The sequence below is a fragment of the Protopterus annectens genome, chromosome 11.part0, assembly GCF_019279795.1.
Source record: "Protopterus annectens isolate FY-2018-M chromosome 11.part0, PAN1.0, whole genome shotgun sequence".
Taxonomy (NCBI): Eukaryota; Metazoa; Chordata; order Ceratodontiformes; family Protopteridae; genus Protopterus; species Protopterus annectens.
In genome coordinates, this window is record NC_056745.1 from 1325455527 (window position 1) to 1325474573 (window position 19047).

A 19047-nucleotide genomic window follows, 5' to 3' on the forward strand; every position below is an offset into this window, starting at 1 on the left:
ACACACTCACTTCGACCTTGCTTGCAGTCAGAATCTGTACATTGCAACAGCACTGAAACAGACATTCAAAGATAACACATGTAGCCAGTGGCAGTCTAAGTTTCACTTTCAATTAGTGATATTTTAAAATTCTCAGACCCTTTGCACACGAGAAATGCACATGTTGTTGAATACACCCTCCTGATTGTATATAATTATATTCCTTGTACAATGCAGTCCAGTTTTAGCGGGTGTTTTATATTTACTGTTTCAAACATTTTTCCTGAAAACAGTGCAACAAAATGCATGCACCAATAATGACAATACTGCCCAATTCTGAATATTTCCATCACAAGTGTAGTCAGACTTCTACAGTCCACCAGTATCAGTACATACGCACAATTTCTGAAGCAGTAAACGTCCTGTAAATAATTCCACATTAAAGCAATCTGTAACTAATGAAGCGGTTGCTGCTAGCCAAAAATTAGATGTCATGTCATCAACAAATAATGTCATAGTTGCCCTTTTTGAATAATTTTCTTATCTTACATAAGAACAATAAGCTGGTAATACTGCAGTAGGGAATGGATGACAATCTTCTTCACCAGAAAGGAGTGCATCATCCACCCCATTTGCAATGCAGTACAGTTTCACAAATGCATCTATGTGAGTAGAAACCACAACCTTCTGCATCAAAAGCAAACAACCTGTTGTGATATTAGCAAAGCAAGCAGACATAAGCAGCACTGATAATTGTTGCAGCCCTGCATCTCTCAGCTCCCTGTAAAATCTACTCAATCAGTTGTATCTATGAACTTCACAGCACAAGAAATCTTGAAAGAGGCAAAATTTCCCCCTTGCTTGCAGTCACACACACACACACACACTTGGCCCTTCCTTGCAGTCTCACACACATTTGCCCCCTTGTTTGCAGTCTCACACACTTTCCCCCTTGCTTGCAGTCTCACACACACACTTGCCCCCTTGCTTGCAGTCTCACACACACACACTTTCCCCCTTGCTTGTAATCTCACACACACACTTCCCCCCTTGCTTGCAGTCTCACACACACACTTGCCCCCTTGCTTGCAGTCTCACACACACACTTGCCCCCTTGCTTGCAGTCTCACACACACACTTGCCCCCTTGCTTGCAGTCTCACACGCACACAATTGCCCCCTTGCTTGCAGTCTCACACACACACAATTGCCCCCTTGCTTGCAGTCTCACACACACACAATTGCCCCCTTGCTTGCAGTCTCGCACACACACACAATTGCCCCCTTGCTTGCAGTCTCACACACACACAATTGCCCCCTTGCTTTCAGTCTCACACACATACACACAATTGCCCCCTTGCTTGCGGTCAAACACACACACACAATTGCCCCCTTGCTTGCGGTCAAACACACAATTGCCCCCTTGCTTGCGGTGTCACACACACAATTGCCCCCTTGCTTGCGGTCACACACACACTTGCCCCTTGCTTTTAGGTCACATACACACACACACACACACTTGCCGCTTGCTTGCATTCACACACACACACACACACACACACACACACACACACACACACACACACACACACTTGCCCCTTGCTGTATCCTATGGACATTAGAAGGCCTCCAGCTGAAGGCACTACATATGTTACCTGTATTTTTTAGCAAGTTCCTCCTCCTATTTTATTTCTTCTCACTCAGAGCCCCTACCATGATAGTGCTATCCCTGGCCACAAAAAAAAATGGTTGCAAGGCATGTACTTCACTACCAGAAAACTGAGATCAGAAAAGCTTACCAGCCTTAGAGATTTTATCAGACTTTGCTTCTCAGTGGCTTGTGTGCTATACTCACTCACAAAATGTTATATTAACAGGCAGAATATCACTTTGCAGACTAAAGAAATAGTATTTTGTCTACCAAACTTTATAACAAAGTCAAAAAATATATGCCATGCTGATTCCATTATTTCAATAGGAATTGGCAGCAACTCTCACTCAAGGCATGCTGCTTAGCAGCTTTACAATGACTAAGCTGCTGTGCTTGTACAAGCAGCAAAATTCCTCATTTCCTTTCCCATCTATATTCTATTTCTCTCTTATTTCCCTTATGTTTTTCATTAATTTAAAAACAAAACAACACGCAGGCTCAAAGAATATGATAGCAACCGTGACATTAATCTTACAAGAACCTGCGCTCTATGTGTAACTGAGCATTGTGAAGTGTCTGAGGCTACTTCTAAACTATGGACACATACTGATGGACAAAATGTTGAACCTCTATATTGCCTACATCACTGTATATTTACCTGCTATAATAATCTTACATGGGAACCCAGAAATGCACTTAGCTTAGTTGCATGAAGAAACCACCCCTGGACTACTACCACTCTCTTGCTGACTATTCATAAGTATGTTTACAGGCTGCAGAATTACTCAATAAATAAGTTTTATGCCTAATGGCTCCAGCGTCCACATTAAAATAATTTCATTACCCAGCTAATGGGAAAAAAAAGGTATTATTCAGCTGTGGCAAAGTTTCAAGCAGGTAGCAGGTTTGATGGCACACACACTAAAACGGAGCAAGCACAGTAGCATAACAAATAAAATGGAGCAAGCCCAGCAGCATAACCAATAAAATGGATTACTAATATTAAAAAAAAAAATAAAAAACATGACAAGACCGAAACGCGAAGCTCAACAACAGAAACAAACAGCTGAAAACATTACAAAACATCTGCAGCAGGCAATCACGAAGTACGAGGCATCAACAAACGAAAACCAAATACAGCTACAAATACAGCAAGGTTTTTAAAAAAAACACACCAGCAACCACAATCGTGAAGCACAAGGCATCAACTAAAGAAAACCAAATATAGCTACAAATACAGCATAGTTTTTAAAAAACACCAGCATGCAACTAAAAACACTAGACAGTAATACAATTACTACAAGCAGCAATACACTTACTTCAGAAGGAAACCCAAAGGCAGCAAGCACAGAAACACAGGCCGACTCAAGAATACAAAAGACGCCAACATTAAACATAACCAGGGAAATATAAACCCTGAATTAAAACGAAAATAAGTAGGCTAAGCTAAAAATGCAGCTACGAAAGGGAAGCACGTGGCACCCTTACAAACAGAAAAAGATTAACTCCACTAATGTGCAATTAAAAACTTGGGAGGACACAATATAAGGGTTAGGGAGGCATAGAAACAGGGACAGATTACATTTAGGATACACTATTAAGAAGTAATAAGTAATAAGACTTACCTTACTTATGAAGTAGCAAAACGCTGGTGAAGAAGAAGTGCTTCACATGAATAGAGTCGACCAGATTTGCTAACACAGAAAAGAAGTTCCACACAGCACCTAGTCCATTTATTAGGTTAACAGTGGGCTGGGAAAGGCAGTGTTGACATCACAATGTGGGAGGATCACAGGGATTCTGTACAGCATGCAAATAAGGCAGTGTTTACGTCACTTTGGGGGAGGAAACCTCCCAGGATCTTCAGCAAGAGCTATGGCAGATGTGACATCATTATATAAGAGATGACTAGACAGTTTTCATCTTGGTTTTAAAACTGAAAGTCAAACAGTACGGAAAAGTATGAAGCCTAAGCAGTAAAAGAGAATAGTGGATTTTTTTTTAAAGCTGCGGTTATGTTTTTTTGAGGCTGTATCACATAACAGGATTTTAGAGAGACATCAGGTAGAGATATTTGATTTGATATCCCGTTGTTTTCCTTTAAATAAATTTCCGAACAATGCAAAGGATGACAAGAAGTTTTTTTAAAGTTATTAGTGATATCTTGAATGATTGTGGGCTGGCAATATTAAAAGAAGTGATTAAGTGGAATATTGACACTATGGAATACATTAAGAAAGAAATTGATAGATTGTATAATAATATTAGTACTGATTTATTATTTTCCTTAGATGAATATAAGAACATCTATTTCAGGGTGTTGCACGACATTGATTATTCTATCAATACTAACACTAATAGGAAACTTTTGAAGCTGGAAAGGGATTTGAATGAATATGAAAGAGGTATCGCTTATTATTGTGAAACAAAAATTAACAGAGGTAGCTAGATTCCTAATGAACAAAATAAGGGTAGATATAATTTAACTAATAGAAATAGAGGTGGTGCTATGGGGAAATGGGGGGAACAGGACCGATATGAATATGGTACCTATGGTTATGAACCATCATACAATGACAATAATGGCACCAGTAACATAAGAGAGGTTGTCCCTTTAGATATGGAGGAACCAAGGAGGTCCGAGAGAATATGGAACCGGACTCAACAGCCTTCATATGCACAAGTCATGGGGAACAACAATACCCAATACATGGCGAGAGTACACAGGTAGTAAATGTTGATATACATCAAGTGAGCACCGATGTAGGTAGTGAAAGCCAAAGTGATGAAGCACATGAGAATAGTAAAGCTATTATTAGTTCGTTTAATAATTTTAACATTTTTAATTATATGGATATTCAGATTAATGAGAATTATTTTAATTTATTTATCGAAGGATTTACATTTGTCCCTACAAACAAACCTAGGATTGAAAACATTTTATTGGATATAAAAACATTTACACGGAAATAAAATTTTATACATATTTACAAGGATAGAGGTTTTCAGAACAAAGAAAATATACTAAAAAGATCTAGTACCTACAATCCCCCTCTCCATCATGAAATTATGAATTTTGAGAGATGTGTCACTAACAGAATTCGTAGGACATATAAAAAAGACAATGATGTAGTTAGTAATTTAACTGTAGCAGAAATTGATTCACTAAATGAATGAAGTGGTAATGACAAAATACGAGTTATGAAACCGGACAAGGGTGGGGGGGGGGTAGTACTTACGGACAAATGGGATTATACAAAAAGGATGATGGATATATTGGATAAGGAAAACCAATATGGTTTAGTTTCAAGAAATGAGATAAACATATCATACAAGAAGATAGACCTTGCTTTGGAAGATAACTTGTTACAAGGGTTGACAGACGTTGATTTATACAACTTTTTAAAGGTCCCAAAACCTGTTATACCAGTTATTTTTGGTATACCGAAATTCCACAAGTCCATACATGACCCCCCCCATGAGACTCATAGTTTCATCCCAAGGGTCTAAGACACAACCTTTAACTATTTATGTGGATTATAAATTAAAGAAGTTTCATAGTAAATACTCTCATATTTTGGTTGACTCTTGGGATTTTTTGAACAAAGTGGGTAAGTGTTCATACAATGATGAAACTATATTTATTACAGTTGATGTTAGGGATTTGTTTTCAGTCGTACCCCAGAATAAAGGATTGATTTGGGTTGAAGAAATGTTAATTGAAATGGATTTTTTAACAGGAGACGAATTTAAGTTAGTACTAGAAAATTTGGAATTAGTTTTAAAATACAACTATCTATATTTCCAAGGAGACTATTATCACCAAAAGAAGGGGTGGCAATGGGGTCGGCATGCGCCCCGATATATGTGAATATTATAATGTTGTATTGGGAATGTAAATATGTGTTTACTTCAGAATATAATAATTATATCACAAAATATTTTAGATTTTTGGATGATATTTTTGTCCTATGGAATGGTCCCTATGATAAGATAGACAAATTTATATATTATATTAATCATACCTCTACATTTTTAGAATTTACATACCAGGTAGGGAAAGATCACATACATTTTTTAGATGTGAAGTTAAACAAGGATTATATAAATAAGTGTTATAAATCTAATATATATATAGGAAGGAACATTACTCCAATGCCTACCTACACTTTGAAAGTGACCACCTTATCAACTGAAAAAGAACATAGTCAAAGGACAAATGATAAGAATGGCTAGGATGATTTCAGATGAGGATGAGAATGCCATCTCAGGACTAGAATTTATGAGCACATTAGAGACATTAATAAACACAATGAAAATAATGCCCTATATAGACACGTGTTAGTCTGTAAAGATGCAGACTTCAAATTTTGGGTAATAGAGGAGGTGAAATATCCTGAAAGGGGTGGTGATTGGGAAACACAGCTGGAGTTTAGAGAAATGATTTGGCAGCTAAGACTCGATGCATGCTGTGGTAAGGGTCTAAATGACCATATTTCTATTACCCCAGCATTGAAATTACTTGCGGCAGACCCAAAGAAACATAATAGTATTAATAACAACAATAAAAATAAAAATAAAAATAACAATTAGAAAACAGATTAAAAGGGCAGTGTGTTTTTCGAGTTTTTTCAAGTATTACATTATATGACCTAATAGTTGCAATGGGTATTATATCAACTTATTTATTCAATTATTTATCTATCTATTTATTTCATGCCTTTTAGACAATTTGTAGGGACCATTTCAATCCATGAGGGAACTTATTCGTTAAATTAGTTAAATTAGTTTACTTAAATTAGTCAAAATTATTGGAACTATTGAATTTTATTGATTTGGTGACATTGTTCTATATCTGTTACATATTTTTATTTATATAAATATTATTATATTTATTATATTTATATAATATTTATACCTTTATTACATATACATGTATTAGGGGTTTTCATGATGTCTTTGATGTATTTATTTATGCAACAACATATATTATTTATTATTTATTATTAGGGGTTTTGATTATATCTTTGATGTATTTATGTAATGACATATATAAATATTTGTATAGTGAATTTTACAGTGATTTTTGTAGTGAACTACCTTTTATAGTTTATTACTTTTATATGTCTACAACGGGCATATTCATTTTAACATAGAATTTAACATAGATATATTTTAACATAGATATATTTATATATTTAAATATGTAAATATTTTAAATGTTTGTTATGAATACACTGGCTTTCATTGTTTTGGTGATCGCAGATATAGGATAAGACAGCACGGAATTGTTTATATTCCGGTGGAACTGGTTGTCCTTGATTATTTTATTAAGTTGTGGTGGTACAAAGCTCCTGGGCAGCACTAATTTACTGTTCCTGTATATGTATCAAAACATACATATTATACAATATATATTATATATTATATATATATATATATTTTTGGTGGTTAATATGCAAGATGGTTCTTTAAGAAATAATTTATTGATTAATCAATCTTGATTGCCAGCCCATTTTGTATGTATATAAGACACAAGATCTGTTTGCTAATTGATTCTGAAGAAGTCTCCAGATGGAGACGAAAGCGCTCAATCAGTGGATGTATTAAGCTTTGTTTTATCTGGTGGATTTATTAAACCTGTTTTTTTACCCTATTGGACTATTCCTTCTGCATTTGTGGATCATATATCGGGATTGAGAAGACAGCTTTTATTGTTACCGAAGCTGTATTGTTTTTAAGTTATGCATGTATGCAAGTCGCTACATCACAGGTGATAGTATGATTCTGTTATAGTCCATGTGGGTGTTAATGACCTGAGACATACTTCCCAGGACTATATAAGGAGAGACATTGTTGACCTCTGAATCTGTGCCTCAGGCAGGTATGTAGCTTGCTTTGAGCAGCATTCTAGCTTCACCAAGGATGATGCGACAGTATTACAAAAGATTGCCTTCAACAATTGACTTCATTTCTGTTGTCTTTTCAGGGGGATTCACAATTGTCAGCATGGGAGGACATGGTTAATAGACCATGTTGCTTTGCAAAGGATGGCCTGCACCTGTCTCCCCTAGGCTTCCAAATTTTGACTAAAATTGTATCCATTTCCTTAGTGCCTTTTTAGGTAATGCCAAATTGACAAACTTACTGACGTAGCAAATAGAATGCAAAGAAACCTAAAGTTGTTACTGCTCAATGCTAGGACTGTAAACAAGAAACTCAAAACCCCACATGCTCTACTCACTCTGGAGAATATAGAAATCTGTGCTGTTACTGAGACATGCTTTAAACCAGTAGAAAGCACTCCAGCAATGCAAGGCTACAGTGTTTTCCACATATTTAGAACATCAGCTGCACAGACAGGGACAAAAGGTGAAGAAATTTCAGTCTTCTGTGTTAGCAACAAACATAACTCTACATCGGTTAACCAGGATGAAGCCCTGGAATTTATCCATGTCAAATCACCATAGATAAAGTGCTGTATCTTACCCTAGCAAGCTATAGTTCATCCTCTATCCATAGAATCCCATAGATCATACCTAAAGCTACTGGAGACACTCATCATTAAACCAAATACCCTATTTATGGAAGACTTTAATTACCCCCTTTATAGACTGGAAAACATAGATTGCCTCTTACTCCAAGGGTCAACAATTCCTGGACTTTATTAACACAAATACCCTTGACCAGATAGTATGCACACCCAACCGAGATTCAGGCAAACTGAACCTGGTACTCACCAATATGGGAGAGCATTACACCAACCCCCAGTGTCATGTTCTCACTGGTGAGGTCAGACCACAAAGTCTCATTAAAAATTCAAATCAACATGGTAACCCAGGAAACCTTTCAACAGTTAGGAACTATTCCAAAGCAAACTCCAGCCTATTAAGAGATATTTTATCAAAACTCAGTACCCCACCCAACCCCGAGTTCACAACAAATTATTAGGAATTGTACACAGAAATCCTGTGCAACCATATAAATGGCTGCAATGAGGCTTCTGTGCCTACTAAAAGTAAGCTCAAAACAAGCTTAAAAATAAATCACACTGACATAATCCTAACATTAATAGGGTATATCGCAAAAGGAAAAAAAATCACATCTAAAACCAGGAAAATCAGCTTCCTTAATGATAGGAGCTGTCTAATTAAAATAAACAGGAAACTAAGAAGACTAATTAAGTCCAACAAGGCCAATTATGAGGTCACGATAGCCTCACAAGCTAAAGACAACCATTACTCCTTCTATAGCTATGTCTGAAACCTCAAGGGCAGCAAACATCAGTGTGCTGAACTGGTGGTCAATGGTGCCACCTTCACTAAGCAGAGTGACTTAGTAAATTTTCTGTCTAGCAAACTGAGCTTAGACTTAACCTCCAACTCTTCTCACCTCTTTCCCTGAAATACATATTAGCATAACCCCTCAAATATTAACAGGTGGTTGCTTGCTAACTCCAAAAATATAGCCTCAATGGGCCACAACAGTATCTTGGGATGCCTCATAAATAGCTGGAAACATGACCTATCAGGACCACTTGAGTCACTTTTCAACTATAGCCTCAAAGCAGGCTTTGAGAATGGAGGATTGTAATGGCTCACCCACTTCACAAGAGTAGACCACAAACATACCCCGGAAACTACAGATCGATTAGTCTGACTAGTCTAATATTTAAAGCCATGGAATGAATTATCATGGAAATGATTGACAAAGACATAGGAAACCTTCAGACAATGGACCCAACCCAGTCTGGCTTTGTTAAGAGAAGACAATGGCTACTAAACCTGCTGAACTTCTTTGAGATGGTAATGGATGAGGAGAAAATCATACATACCACCTTCCTGGACCTGGCTAAGGCATTTGATGCAATAACCCACTCAGCTATAGTTGACAAACTCACTGAACTGGGCATAAACCCATGCATAACTTGCTGGATTACCACCAGCTGTCTCACAAAAAGGACCTAGGAAGTCAGGATTGGTGATATCACCTCCACTAAGAGACTGTTCACCAGTGAGATACCTCAGGGCATCTACTTCTCAGAAATAATAGCTAATTTCAAAGGCCTTTAGCTGATCAAGTTCGCACATGACTGCAAACTGAAAGCCGTCATAAAATTTCCCCATGACACAAACATATTACAAGAGGATCTAATACAGACAAATGACTGGTGCCAAAGTCATGGACTAAAACTTTATGCCAAGAAATGCATTATAGTACATTTTGGGAAAACTGACACTCAGGCTAATTACTCCACTGATAAGACACCCTTAAGAGTTAAAAAAATATGAACAACTAGGATGACCTAAAATTATAATATTTTATTTCAAAAATTGAACCAAACTGAATACTTTTGTCCCTTAAAATTCATAAGGGACTTCATTATAGTTGAAAAAAATGACAGCAAATTACCTCCTTATATATGCTCACCCATCAATTAGTTAATTATCTCATTACACAACATTTGACCATTTAAAGTCACAGACACAACCAAAGTAATTCAATGTCAATACAACAAATCAAAATAACATTCAACCTCTAAAATATATGTAGTATAGTGTGCATGTTTTATTGTTTTTGTCACTGATTTTACATGCAAAAAAGAGTTGACCCAGTAGTCAGGGATCTGGGAACAAATGTAAACAGTGGCATTCGACCAACATGTGGTCAATGTAGTAAGAAGGAAGTCATAGTGCCACTTTATTCAGCCCTTATCAGACCCATCATTGAGTATAATTCTCTGTTCAGCATGTACCTGACCAAACATATGCAACAGTTTAGATTGCTCACAAAGGTTTCTTACCAGGATAACCCAGGGTATAACCACCTTCACCTTAAAGCCCTATCTCTCTACTCTGTCTCCTACAGGTTACTGAGAGGCAGTCTATTCCTGGCATAGAAGGCATCCTTGGATCCAGCGCTGATAGGCTATGCCTGGAATACAAGGCATTTTTGGATCTAACTCGGATGGACCTTTTACACATCCACAAAATGAACAGCATCAGAACCAGTAGATCCAGGGATTTAAAATTTGCTTATGACATAAATAAGACATGTTGGTGAGACAGATATGTGTCTCAGAGGATCCCCATGTTCTGAAATAGGCTCCCCATCCATGTGAAGCAAAATCCATCCCTAACTCTATCTAACAGTAACCTTGACTTATGGATAGGAAATTGGAAATTCAATCCCGGTCTGGTTCCCAAGTCTCTGATAAACAGAGGCAGAATGTAATGCTCAAACTAACATACCCCTCCTCCATATAATCTCTATAAACTTCCTAACTAACATAGACCCTCCTAGTAAAACCCATGATACATAAGAACACAATTGGGTTGGATTGCACTACTAGCCTTATAAAGGCACTGATTGTCAATAGCCTAGTATATGACTATGAACTTATGAAGTCAGATCTAAAGTCTAATGCATTCTATTTTGGGCCTAAAGATATCTACGCTAGGAGTCTAAATTTAAAATTGCACTCACTGGAAGCTGTCCTCACCCTGGAAGATGCTGTCATCTATGCACTCAGTGAGACTTGATTTAAGGCCTCAGAAAGCATCCCAGCCATACTGGGTTACAGCGCCTTCCACTCATTTAGACCACCAAGTGAGAGTGGAAAAACTAAAGGAGGAGTATCAATATTCAACAAAGATAAATACACCTCCAGACTGGTTAAAAGAAATGAGTCACTTGAACTACTCCAAGCACAGTTCACAGTGGGCAAGACCCCTCTCCAAGTTATTGCCAGTTATAGGACCCCATCCATGAACCAGGATACCCACAATTCTTATCTGGACCTTCTTGAGTTACTCAATATACAACCAAAGACCCTAGTTTTGTGGGACTTCAACTACCCATCCATAAATTAGGTAAATTATACTTGTACCAACACACTCGCCCAATGATTTTTGAACTTTGTTAACTCAAATGCATTGGACCAATTACTTGGCACCCCCACAAGAGGTTAAAACATTATGGACTTGGTGCTCACAAACATGTGGGATCGTTGCATCACCCCAAATGTATAGCCCTCCCTGGTGCAATCTGATCACAGGTCAGTCTCATTAGAAGTAACAATCACATCTGACCAATCCTCAGCTGAAACAAGGCTAAAATACTTCTCCCAAGCTAACTACAACCTTCTAAGAGATAGCATTAGTAGCTTCATAGCTCATGCCCCTACTGATGGCAAGGACACCTATGCTGGGATATACACCAAAGCCATGTATAAATATCTACATAATTGTGTCAGCACAGCCATACCTGAGAGGCTCAAAGTAAGTTCATCAAGGAAGAACAAACCTGCTTGGTGGACATCTGAAATAAACAGGCTATATAATAGGAGAAGGAAACTGCTGTCTAAAAGCAGTAAGGAATGATCCCATAATTGAAAGCCCTCCCTCCTCTGCCTAAATAAGCAAATAAAACACCTAGTAAAGCAATCTAAAGCTGAGTATGAATCCAAACTGGCCACCCTAGCCAAGGGTAACAATATGCCATTCTTTGGTTATGTCTATAAACTCAAAGAAAAATCCCAGATTTGTGCAGAACTTGTAAATGGTACAACATATATAGAACCTGTAGATATTGCAAACCTGCTATCAGATAGTTTCATTGAAAACTTCTTCCCTTTGTCTCTCTACCTCATATACCACAAAACATACTTTCTACATGTCCTCCCCCTGAAATCTCTAAGAAAGAGGTCCTTAATGCCCCTTCTAAAGCCAACAACACAGCTTCCATTGTCTGTAAGGCCATGGAGAGAATCATCATGGACCTTATCAACAAAGATATAGGTGACCTCCAATTGCTGGACCTGACCCAGTTTGGTTTCATTAAAGGGAGACTGTATCTAATGAACTTGGTGGACTTCTTCGAGACAGTCTGTGTGAGACTGTGCATATAACCTATTTGAACTTGGTAAAGGCCTTTGACATCAGTCCCCATTCAGTTATCATAGACAAACTTACCCAACTGAATGTAAACCACTATATCATTAGGCAGGTTGCTAACTGGCTCACTGACAAAACACACACAGTTAAAATAGAGGACTCTACATCCACCAGCAGACCAGTGACCAGTGGAGTTCCACAGGGCTCAGTGCTGGGGCCCCTACTGTTTGGAATATATTTTTCAGAAGTACAGGCCAAAACAAAAGGCTTGTGGCTGGCAACGTTTATACATGACTGCAAGTTTAGAGTGGTCACAGTATCCCCAGGTGACATTAACACTCTATAGGAGGGTCTTACACAAAAAAGCGACTAGTGCCAAAGTCATGGGCTCAAATTAAATGCAAAAAAAGTATCATCATCCCTTTGGCAAGGGGGACATTCCTGCAGATTACTACATTAATAATAACACCTTAAGTACTCAATCTAGAGAGATCTGGATACACAGGTAGACAGCAGCCTCTCCTTTGATTACCATGTTTCTTCAGTGGTAAGGAGAGCCTTCTATGTTGCCCATCTTAAATGTAAGAGCATTGCCTCCAGGAAAAAGGAGGTCATAGCATCCCTGTACCCTTCTCTTATTAGACCATTAATAGAGTACAATGCCCCCTTTGGTATATACCTCACCCCTTTCACCTGCAGAAGTTGGAGAGACCACAGAGGTACCTTACAAAGGAAATTCAAGGCATGCAACACATGCCTTATGTTGATAGACTAAAATCCCTGTCTCTATACTCTGTCTCATACAGACTGCTCAGTGGAGATCTTTGCCTTGCATAAAAGACAACCTCAGATCCAGCCCTGATGGAAATGCTGCACATCCACAAGTCCAATGGCACTTGTTGCACTTACTGTAGTGATCTCAACCTGAGATGCAACATCAACAGGATGTCTGGACAGACAGAGTCATCCCTCCTACTTTGGAGCAATCTGCCAATTCAGGTGAAGCAGAGTCCATCATTCACCCTTTTTAAGTGTCATTTGAACGATTGAATGGGAAACCATAAATTTACCCCAGGGGTCTCGCCTGCATCTCTTCTGGATAGGGGCAGCAGATGTTGAGCTAGGTCTGCCTATAGTAATAAAACAAGAGGGTAATAGGTTAAAACTTGGCTAGACTAATCTCCTATGATCCTGTGATCTCATTTCATCACATAACCTGCTAGGGCAGCCTTAGGCAAAGGTGCCCTGCTTGCACAACTAAAATATGACCAACTCCCATTCACTGCTGCTTTAAAAAACATTACTAACTTACAATCTCTTTCTGATAAAATCTGTCATTTCATCAATTTCAGTGTGAACATGACTGCAACTCCATGGACATGGCAAATTAACTTCCCATTCAAAGCAGAATCAACTTACTTCTTGGTTCCTTTCTCTTTTGACTCCTATGCCAAGACACACCGGCCCCTCTAACAATGAGGCTAACTATGTCCAGCCCACACTACAAACCATGAAGCCAATACACTAATGTCCCTTCTATCATAATTGTATCCATTGAACTTCATTCCACAGTCCACAGCTTCTCTGATCTTGCTATAAACTGTGACAGTCTTTGCTACAGTTGACCACTCAATTCGAACAATACCTAACTTAACAATATACGTGCACATATCAGAACACAGAGCATGTCACATAATTCCTATGGTTGCACTATTACATTCATCTCTGAAAACCTTGGCTGTTTAATTTCTTATTTTCTCCAACTATAAACCATTGCTTGCCCATCTATTCCCTGCTTTGTATCTAATACCCACTACTCCTGTTATTAGCTCATCTACTGCAGCTCTTAATATTCTACAAGTTCTACTCTCTGCTTGCATGTACTTTATCCATTCTTTTGGCTGGACCACATTTATCTCACCTGTAACACCCATATTATGCACTGTATGCTCCTGATCCTAATTCTTCTTAAACCTTCTTGTAAATATGTCACCATACTGTGTAATTTAATCATACATTTAATGTTAATTTACCGTTATGTATATAACCTGGGTTGAGTGTGCAAATGGTCAAAATTTGATGAGCTCTCTACCCTGATAAACAAAATTAGATAGATAGAGATCTATAGCTAGACAGATAAAAGGGAAGACCATATTCAATATAGGCAATTAAAATCTCTTTACTTATTGCAGATTATGTTGTAAAGGAACTATTATATAGTCATTTTATTTATTTATTTAGTTAGTTATTTAGTTATTTAGTTATTTAGCAGACAGGTAAGTAAACTGCACTTCAGGGGCTCTTTTTCAGATTCTGTTGACTTATGGTAATAGCAAGAATATAAGTAGTTATACATGACAGGAAATTAACATAAGAGAGAGTAATTTAAACAAAGAACATCATACTTGCATGATTCAAGCACAAGAATTCAATTTGAACAATACACTATAGATATATATATATATATATATATATATATATATACATATATATAAATATACATACGGTTCCCCTTCACATGACCGAATTTCTGTAAACTCGAAATTCATAAGCCTGAAACCAGAATCTCGAATTTACAAAAACTCGAAAATGGGAAGGGGAACTAAAAAAAAAAACAGACACATTTCTAATGTTTTTACAGGGGGGCTTTGCCCCCCCTGCACCCCCCACACACCCCCTACTTAAATATTCCTACTCCAAGATCACACTACATCAGAGGACAGGGAAATCTTCTGGTTTGCGCTATATGTGTAAGCGCAAACCGGAAGATTTCCCTGCCCTCCGTTATAGTGTGGTCACGGATCATTTAGATTTAGCTGCGAGGATGCAGGGAGACCTTGCCCCTTGCAAAAAGGTAAGTGAACTCTTTTTTTTAAGCCCTAAACTTCCCATTCACAATTTCGAGTGAATGGAAGTTCGAGATTCTGTGCTCGAGCTTATGGGTTTCGAGCTTCCATTCATTCGAGCTTGTGAAGGGGAACCATACATACACATATATGTATATATTCAAATTATTATTTATTCACAAAATGCTGATACTGGATTGTGAAATTTATAAAAGCTGATCCTGAAGGCATATCACTGTCCTGTAGTTCAGCCACGACATTATGCCACATTTTACATTTTCATGCAGTACCATTAAACAAGTTAGCCCTTAAGATGGCAAAGAATTTTCGAATTGATGTATTTTTTATCATATTTTACAAATAGACTTTACTTTTATTAATTTTTTACTATTTAAGGAAGCTGCTTTTTTTTCTAGAATAACCTGGGAGCAATGACTGGTTAAGTGACCTTCTCAGAGTCACTTAATAGTTAGCTGAAGACTAATGGAATTAAATGAAGGATTACAGGATTACTCTTGTTAGCAGCTAATAGCCTTAACCATGTGTGCCACATTGATAGGCATTAAGTGGTGGAAATTACCATATTCTAGGTACAATGGCACTTTACATGGTATATTCAGGTAAGTATCTGTTAAATTAGAGTGGGGTGGAGGAGATGGATAGAGTATGGTACGTATCCACATTTTAAGAGCAAAAGCTAAATAGAGGTCTTCATGAAAGTACAGCATCTTAAAATCTGTGCTAGTCTGAAATATGACCTTGGGAATTATGTGGATGTATGTCACTTTTTTCAGGAATAAGCAGGAGTATTTCTTGTGTGTTGACTGCAGATGAAATGGCATCTCTTATTTAATGCAACTTATACTTATAGCAGTACGTTTACTTTCTAATGATCAGTTACGTAAATTCTCTAACATAAGACCAATCGATCTTTACTAAAATGTATCTCTGGGGGATAGGCTGTACACACTGCAATGAGTCACAATAATTCATATATCTTAATAATTGTATTTTCTGTATATATATTAAAGGACAGGGTAATAGATAAACAATCACCCAGATATTTGAGTTTCTTAACAGTTTCATCCCTTCCTGATGTGGGGAAGTTGCATTACCAGGACTTGGCTACCAGAGACAGTCTTAGCAATGCATACTAGCTTAGCATTAGCCTTCTCAAAATAAACATGTATTATCAATTGAATTTATTTGATAGTGGACTGTCGTGTGACAGACATTTACTTCTAAGTGAATGTAACAGTATATGATGACAAGGTCCTCTGTATACAGAAAAGGTACGGATATCTAAAAGGCAAAATACTGTTAACAAACAGTGTGAAAGACAAGGAGGCTTTAGACATAGCCTTAAAATTCTCAAATGGTCAAATGTTCTTTTATCAAAGCATCTGCTTCACTAGTACAACGTTTATGGAGTTTAATTTGTAGCTCTTCAGTTCTTGAAGAAGGATTTCATGTCCCACATTATCTAAAACCTTTATGAAGTAATTGAAAGACACTGGTTAATTCTCCATGCATATGCAAATTTATAAATAGTGTTGTCAGTTTTAATAAGGCTTTGGATGTGTTATGTCCTTTTGCAGAAGTCATGATGCTGGTTATTTAATATTCCTCGGTTTATAATGTAGTTTGTAATTTGCATGACAATAGCCTTTTCAAGAATTTTAGATGAGGGAGTAAGGACCTTGGTATGTACAAGCTGACTGTCATGTGGGAACTGATTTGATAAAGTTTATGATTACAGGCGGCATCCAAGGGTAAGCAAAGAAGCCATATGCCAAACATGTATTACTAAAGTGTACTGCAGATCCTAACTTAAGTGCATTTTTTTAATGATTCATGTAGGAGCATTAATTTCTAGTTAGTATAGCTATTACATAGGTAGAAAAAACTTCACTATCAAATACAGCTGAGACATTTATGCAGGGAATTAACGAGTGAAGTTGCAGAAGTAATTTTCAGTGACATTACAGAATTGTAGATTAAGTAGTGAATATGACATTTGCACTATCCTTGCATATTACAGAGATCTGTGTGTCTCACTTCATACCACCAGTATTCTAGGGTTATTTATAATATACATGTTTGTGCTAGATGGGTTTTGCATCCTTACCAAATATATAAAAATATTCTTTCTAAGTTAGCAGAGCTTAAAATCAATATAAACATCTGCGAAACTATGTTGCTGTTTTATTCTTTAGTGAGTGTAATCTTACTATGATTTATTTCACTTTTTTTAGCTTTCGAAACAAAACTGGCCACCTAATATGATGACGATGAAGGACCTTATAAAAAATGTCAAAACATATCCCCCCAAACAAATAAGGACTAATATAAAATTAACCCAAGCAGTAAATAATGACTATAGAGGAAACTATGACAAAGGCCATCTTAATCCAGTCTGCCATCAATGTTCACAAGCAGCCAAAAATGCAACGTTTACCTTTACAAATGCTGCTCCAATGAGATGCACCCTAAACAGAGGGGAGTGGAAATCCATGGAATTCAAATGGAAAAACTTAAAAGACTGCAATGGCACAAAAACGTATATTATCACTGGGACTTCATCTACATTGCATACTGGTAAACTTAATAACAGAGTGGCTGTGCCTCAGTATGTGTGGTCAGCTATGTGTTGCAGAGCAAGGAATAGAAACGTAATTTCTCATGCTGCAATAGGTGATAATACGAATTGCACTGTAACTTATTTAACAGTTGCGGATTGTGAGGTACAATTAAGTCACTGGTTCAACAGTAACATTTCACTTTTCCAAGGAAAGTGTTAGAGTGCAGTAGTCTACAGAATCAATGTACCTTTCTTATTTGCAGCTGGTATGGTATTTTTGTCAACAAATCTGCAGCTTACCCATGATTGTTTTTATGTGTGCATAAAATAGTTGATTTTGGACCTGGAAGTGCTCTAGAACTCTTACTTCTAAATCAGAAATGTATCACCCTAATATATAACATACAATAATTCCTCTGCTTGTGAATCTTACTACCAGTTATGCAAGGCACGATTTCTAAAAACAGTTGAAAGAGCTAAGCTAGAGATGTAGCCTGTGATATAATCCTAAATAAGCAAGTGTATTAAGGCATTTCACAGTAAAATCCTATCTTTGACATGTTTATGACATTATTAATTTGACAGAATAGTCATCGTTGTTACTTTGTATGGGAAACATGTGGCCGAGACTTTGTAACATTCACATGTAGTTTATTTCTAATAAAAATAGAAGAGATGAAAAGAAAAATATGTGCAGACACTTTTCATAACCATTTTTATTATTTTTACTTAATTACTGTTTTTGGGTTGGTGTGCATGTCTGCATATGTGTGTGTGCATGTGTGTGTGTGTGTGTGTGTGTGTGTGTGTGTGTGTGTGTGTGTGTGTGTGTGTGTGTGTGTGTGTGTGTGTGTGTGTGTGTGTGTGTGTGTGTGTGTGTGTGTGTGTGTGTGTGTGTGTGTGTGTGTGTGTGTGTGCACGTGTGTGTGTGTAAAACACATACACATATACCTACAAATGAGACATTTCCTACACTGATTCCACAGAATCACACCTCAGGGAATCACCAGAATGTGCTCTACCATGGGTCATGCTGGGAGCAAGTATGTGTCTTCCAGTAGTTTGCTGGTTGTTGAAATGGAAGTCATCCAAGTTT

The 19047-nt window shown here is 37.3% G+C and overlaps 1 protein-coding gene across 1 annotated transcript in view; it reads left to right on the forward strand.

Moving 5' to 3' along the window:
- Positions 1–18633, forward strand: part of LOC122815833 (endonuclease domain-containing 1 protein-like) — a 206386-nt gene extending 187753 nt beyond the window's left edge. The window contains exon 2 of the mRNA XM_044088636.1: positions 17626–18633. Within this exon, the coding sequence (XP_043944571.1) occupies positions 17626–18171 (546 nt within the window). The 3' untranslated portion in view covers positions 18172–18633. The remainder of the gene's footprint in view (positions 1–17625) is intronic.
- The last annotated feature ends 414 nt before the right edge of the window (positions 18634–19047 follow it).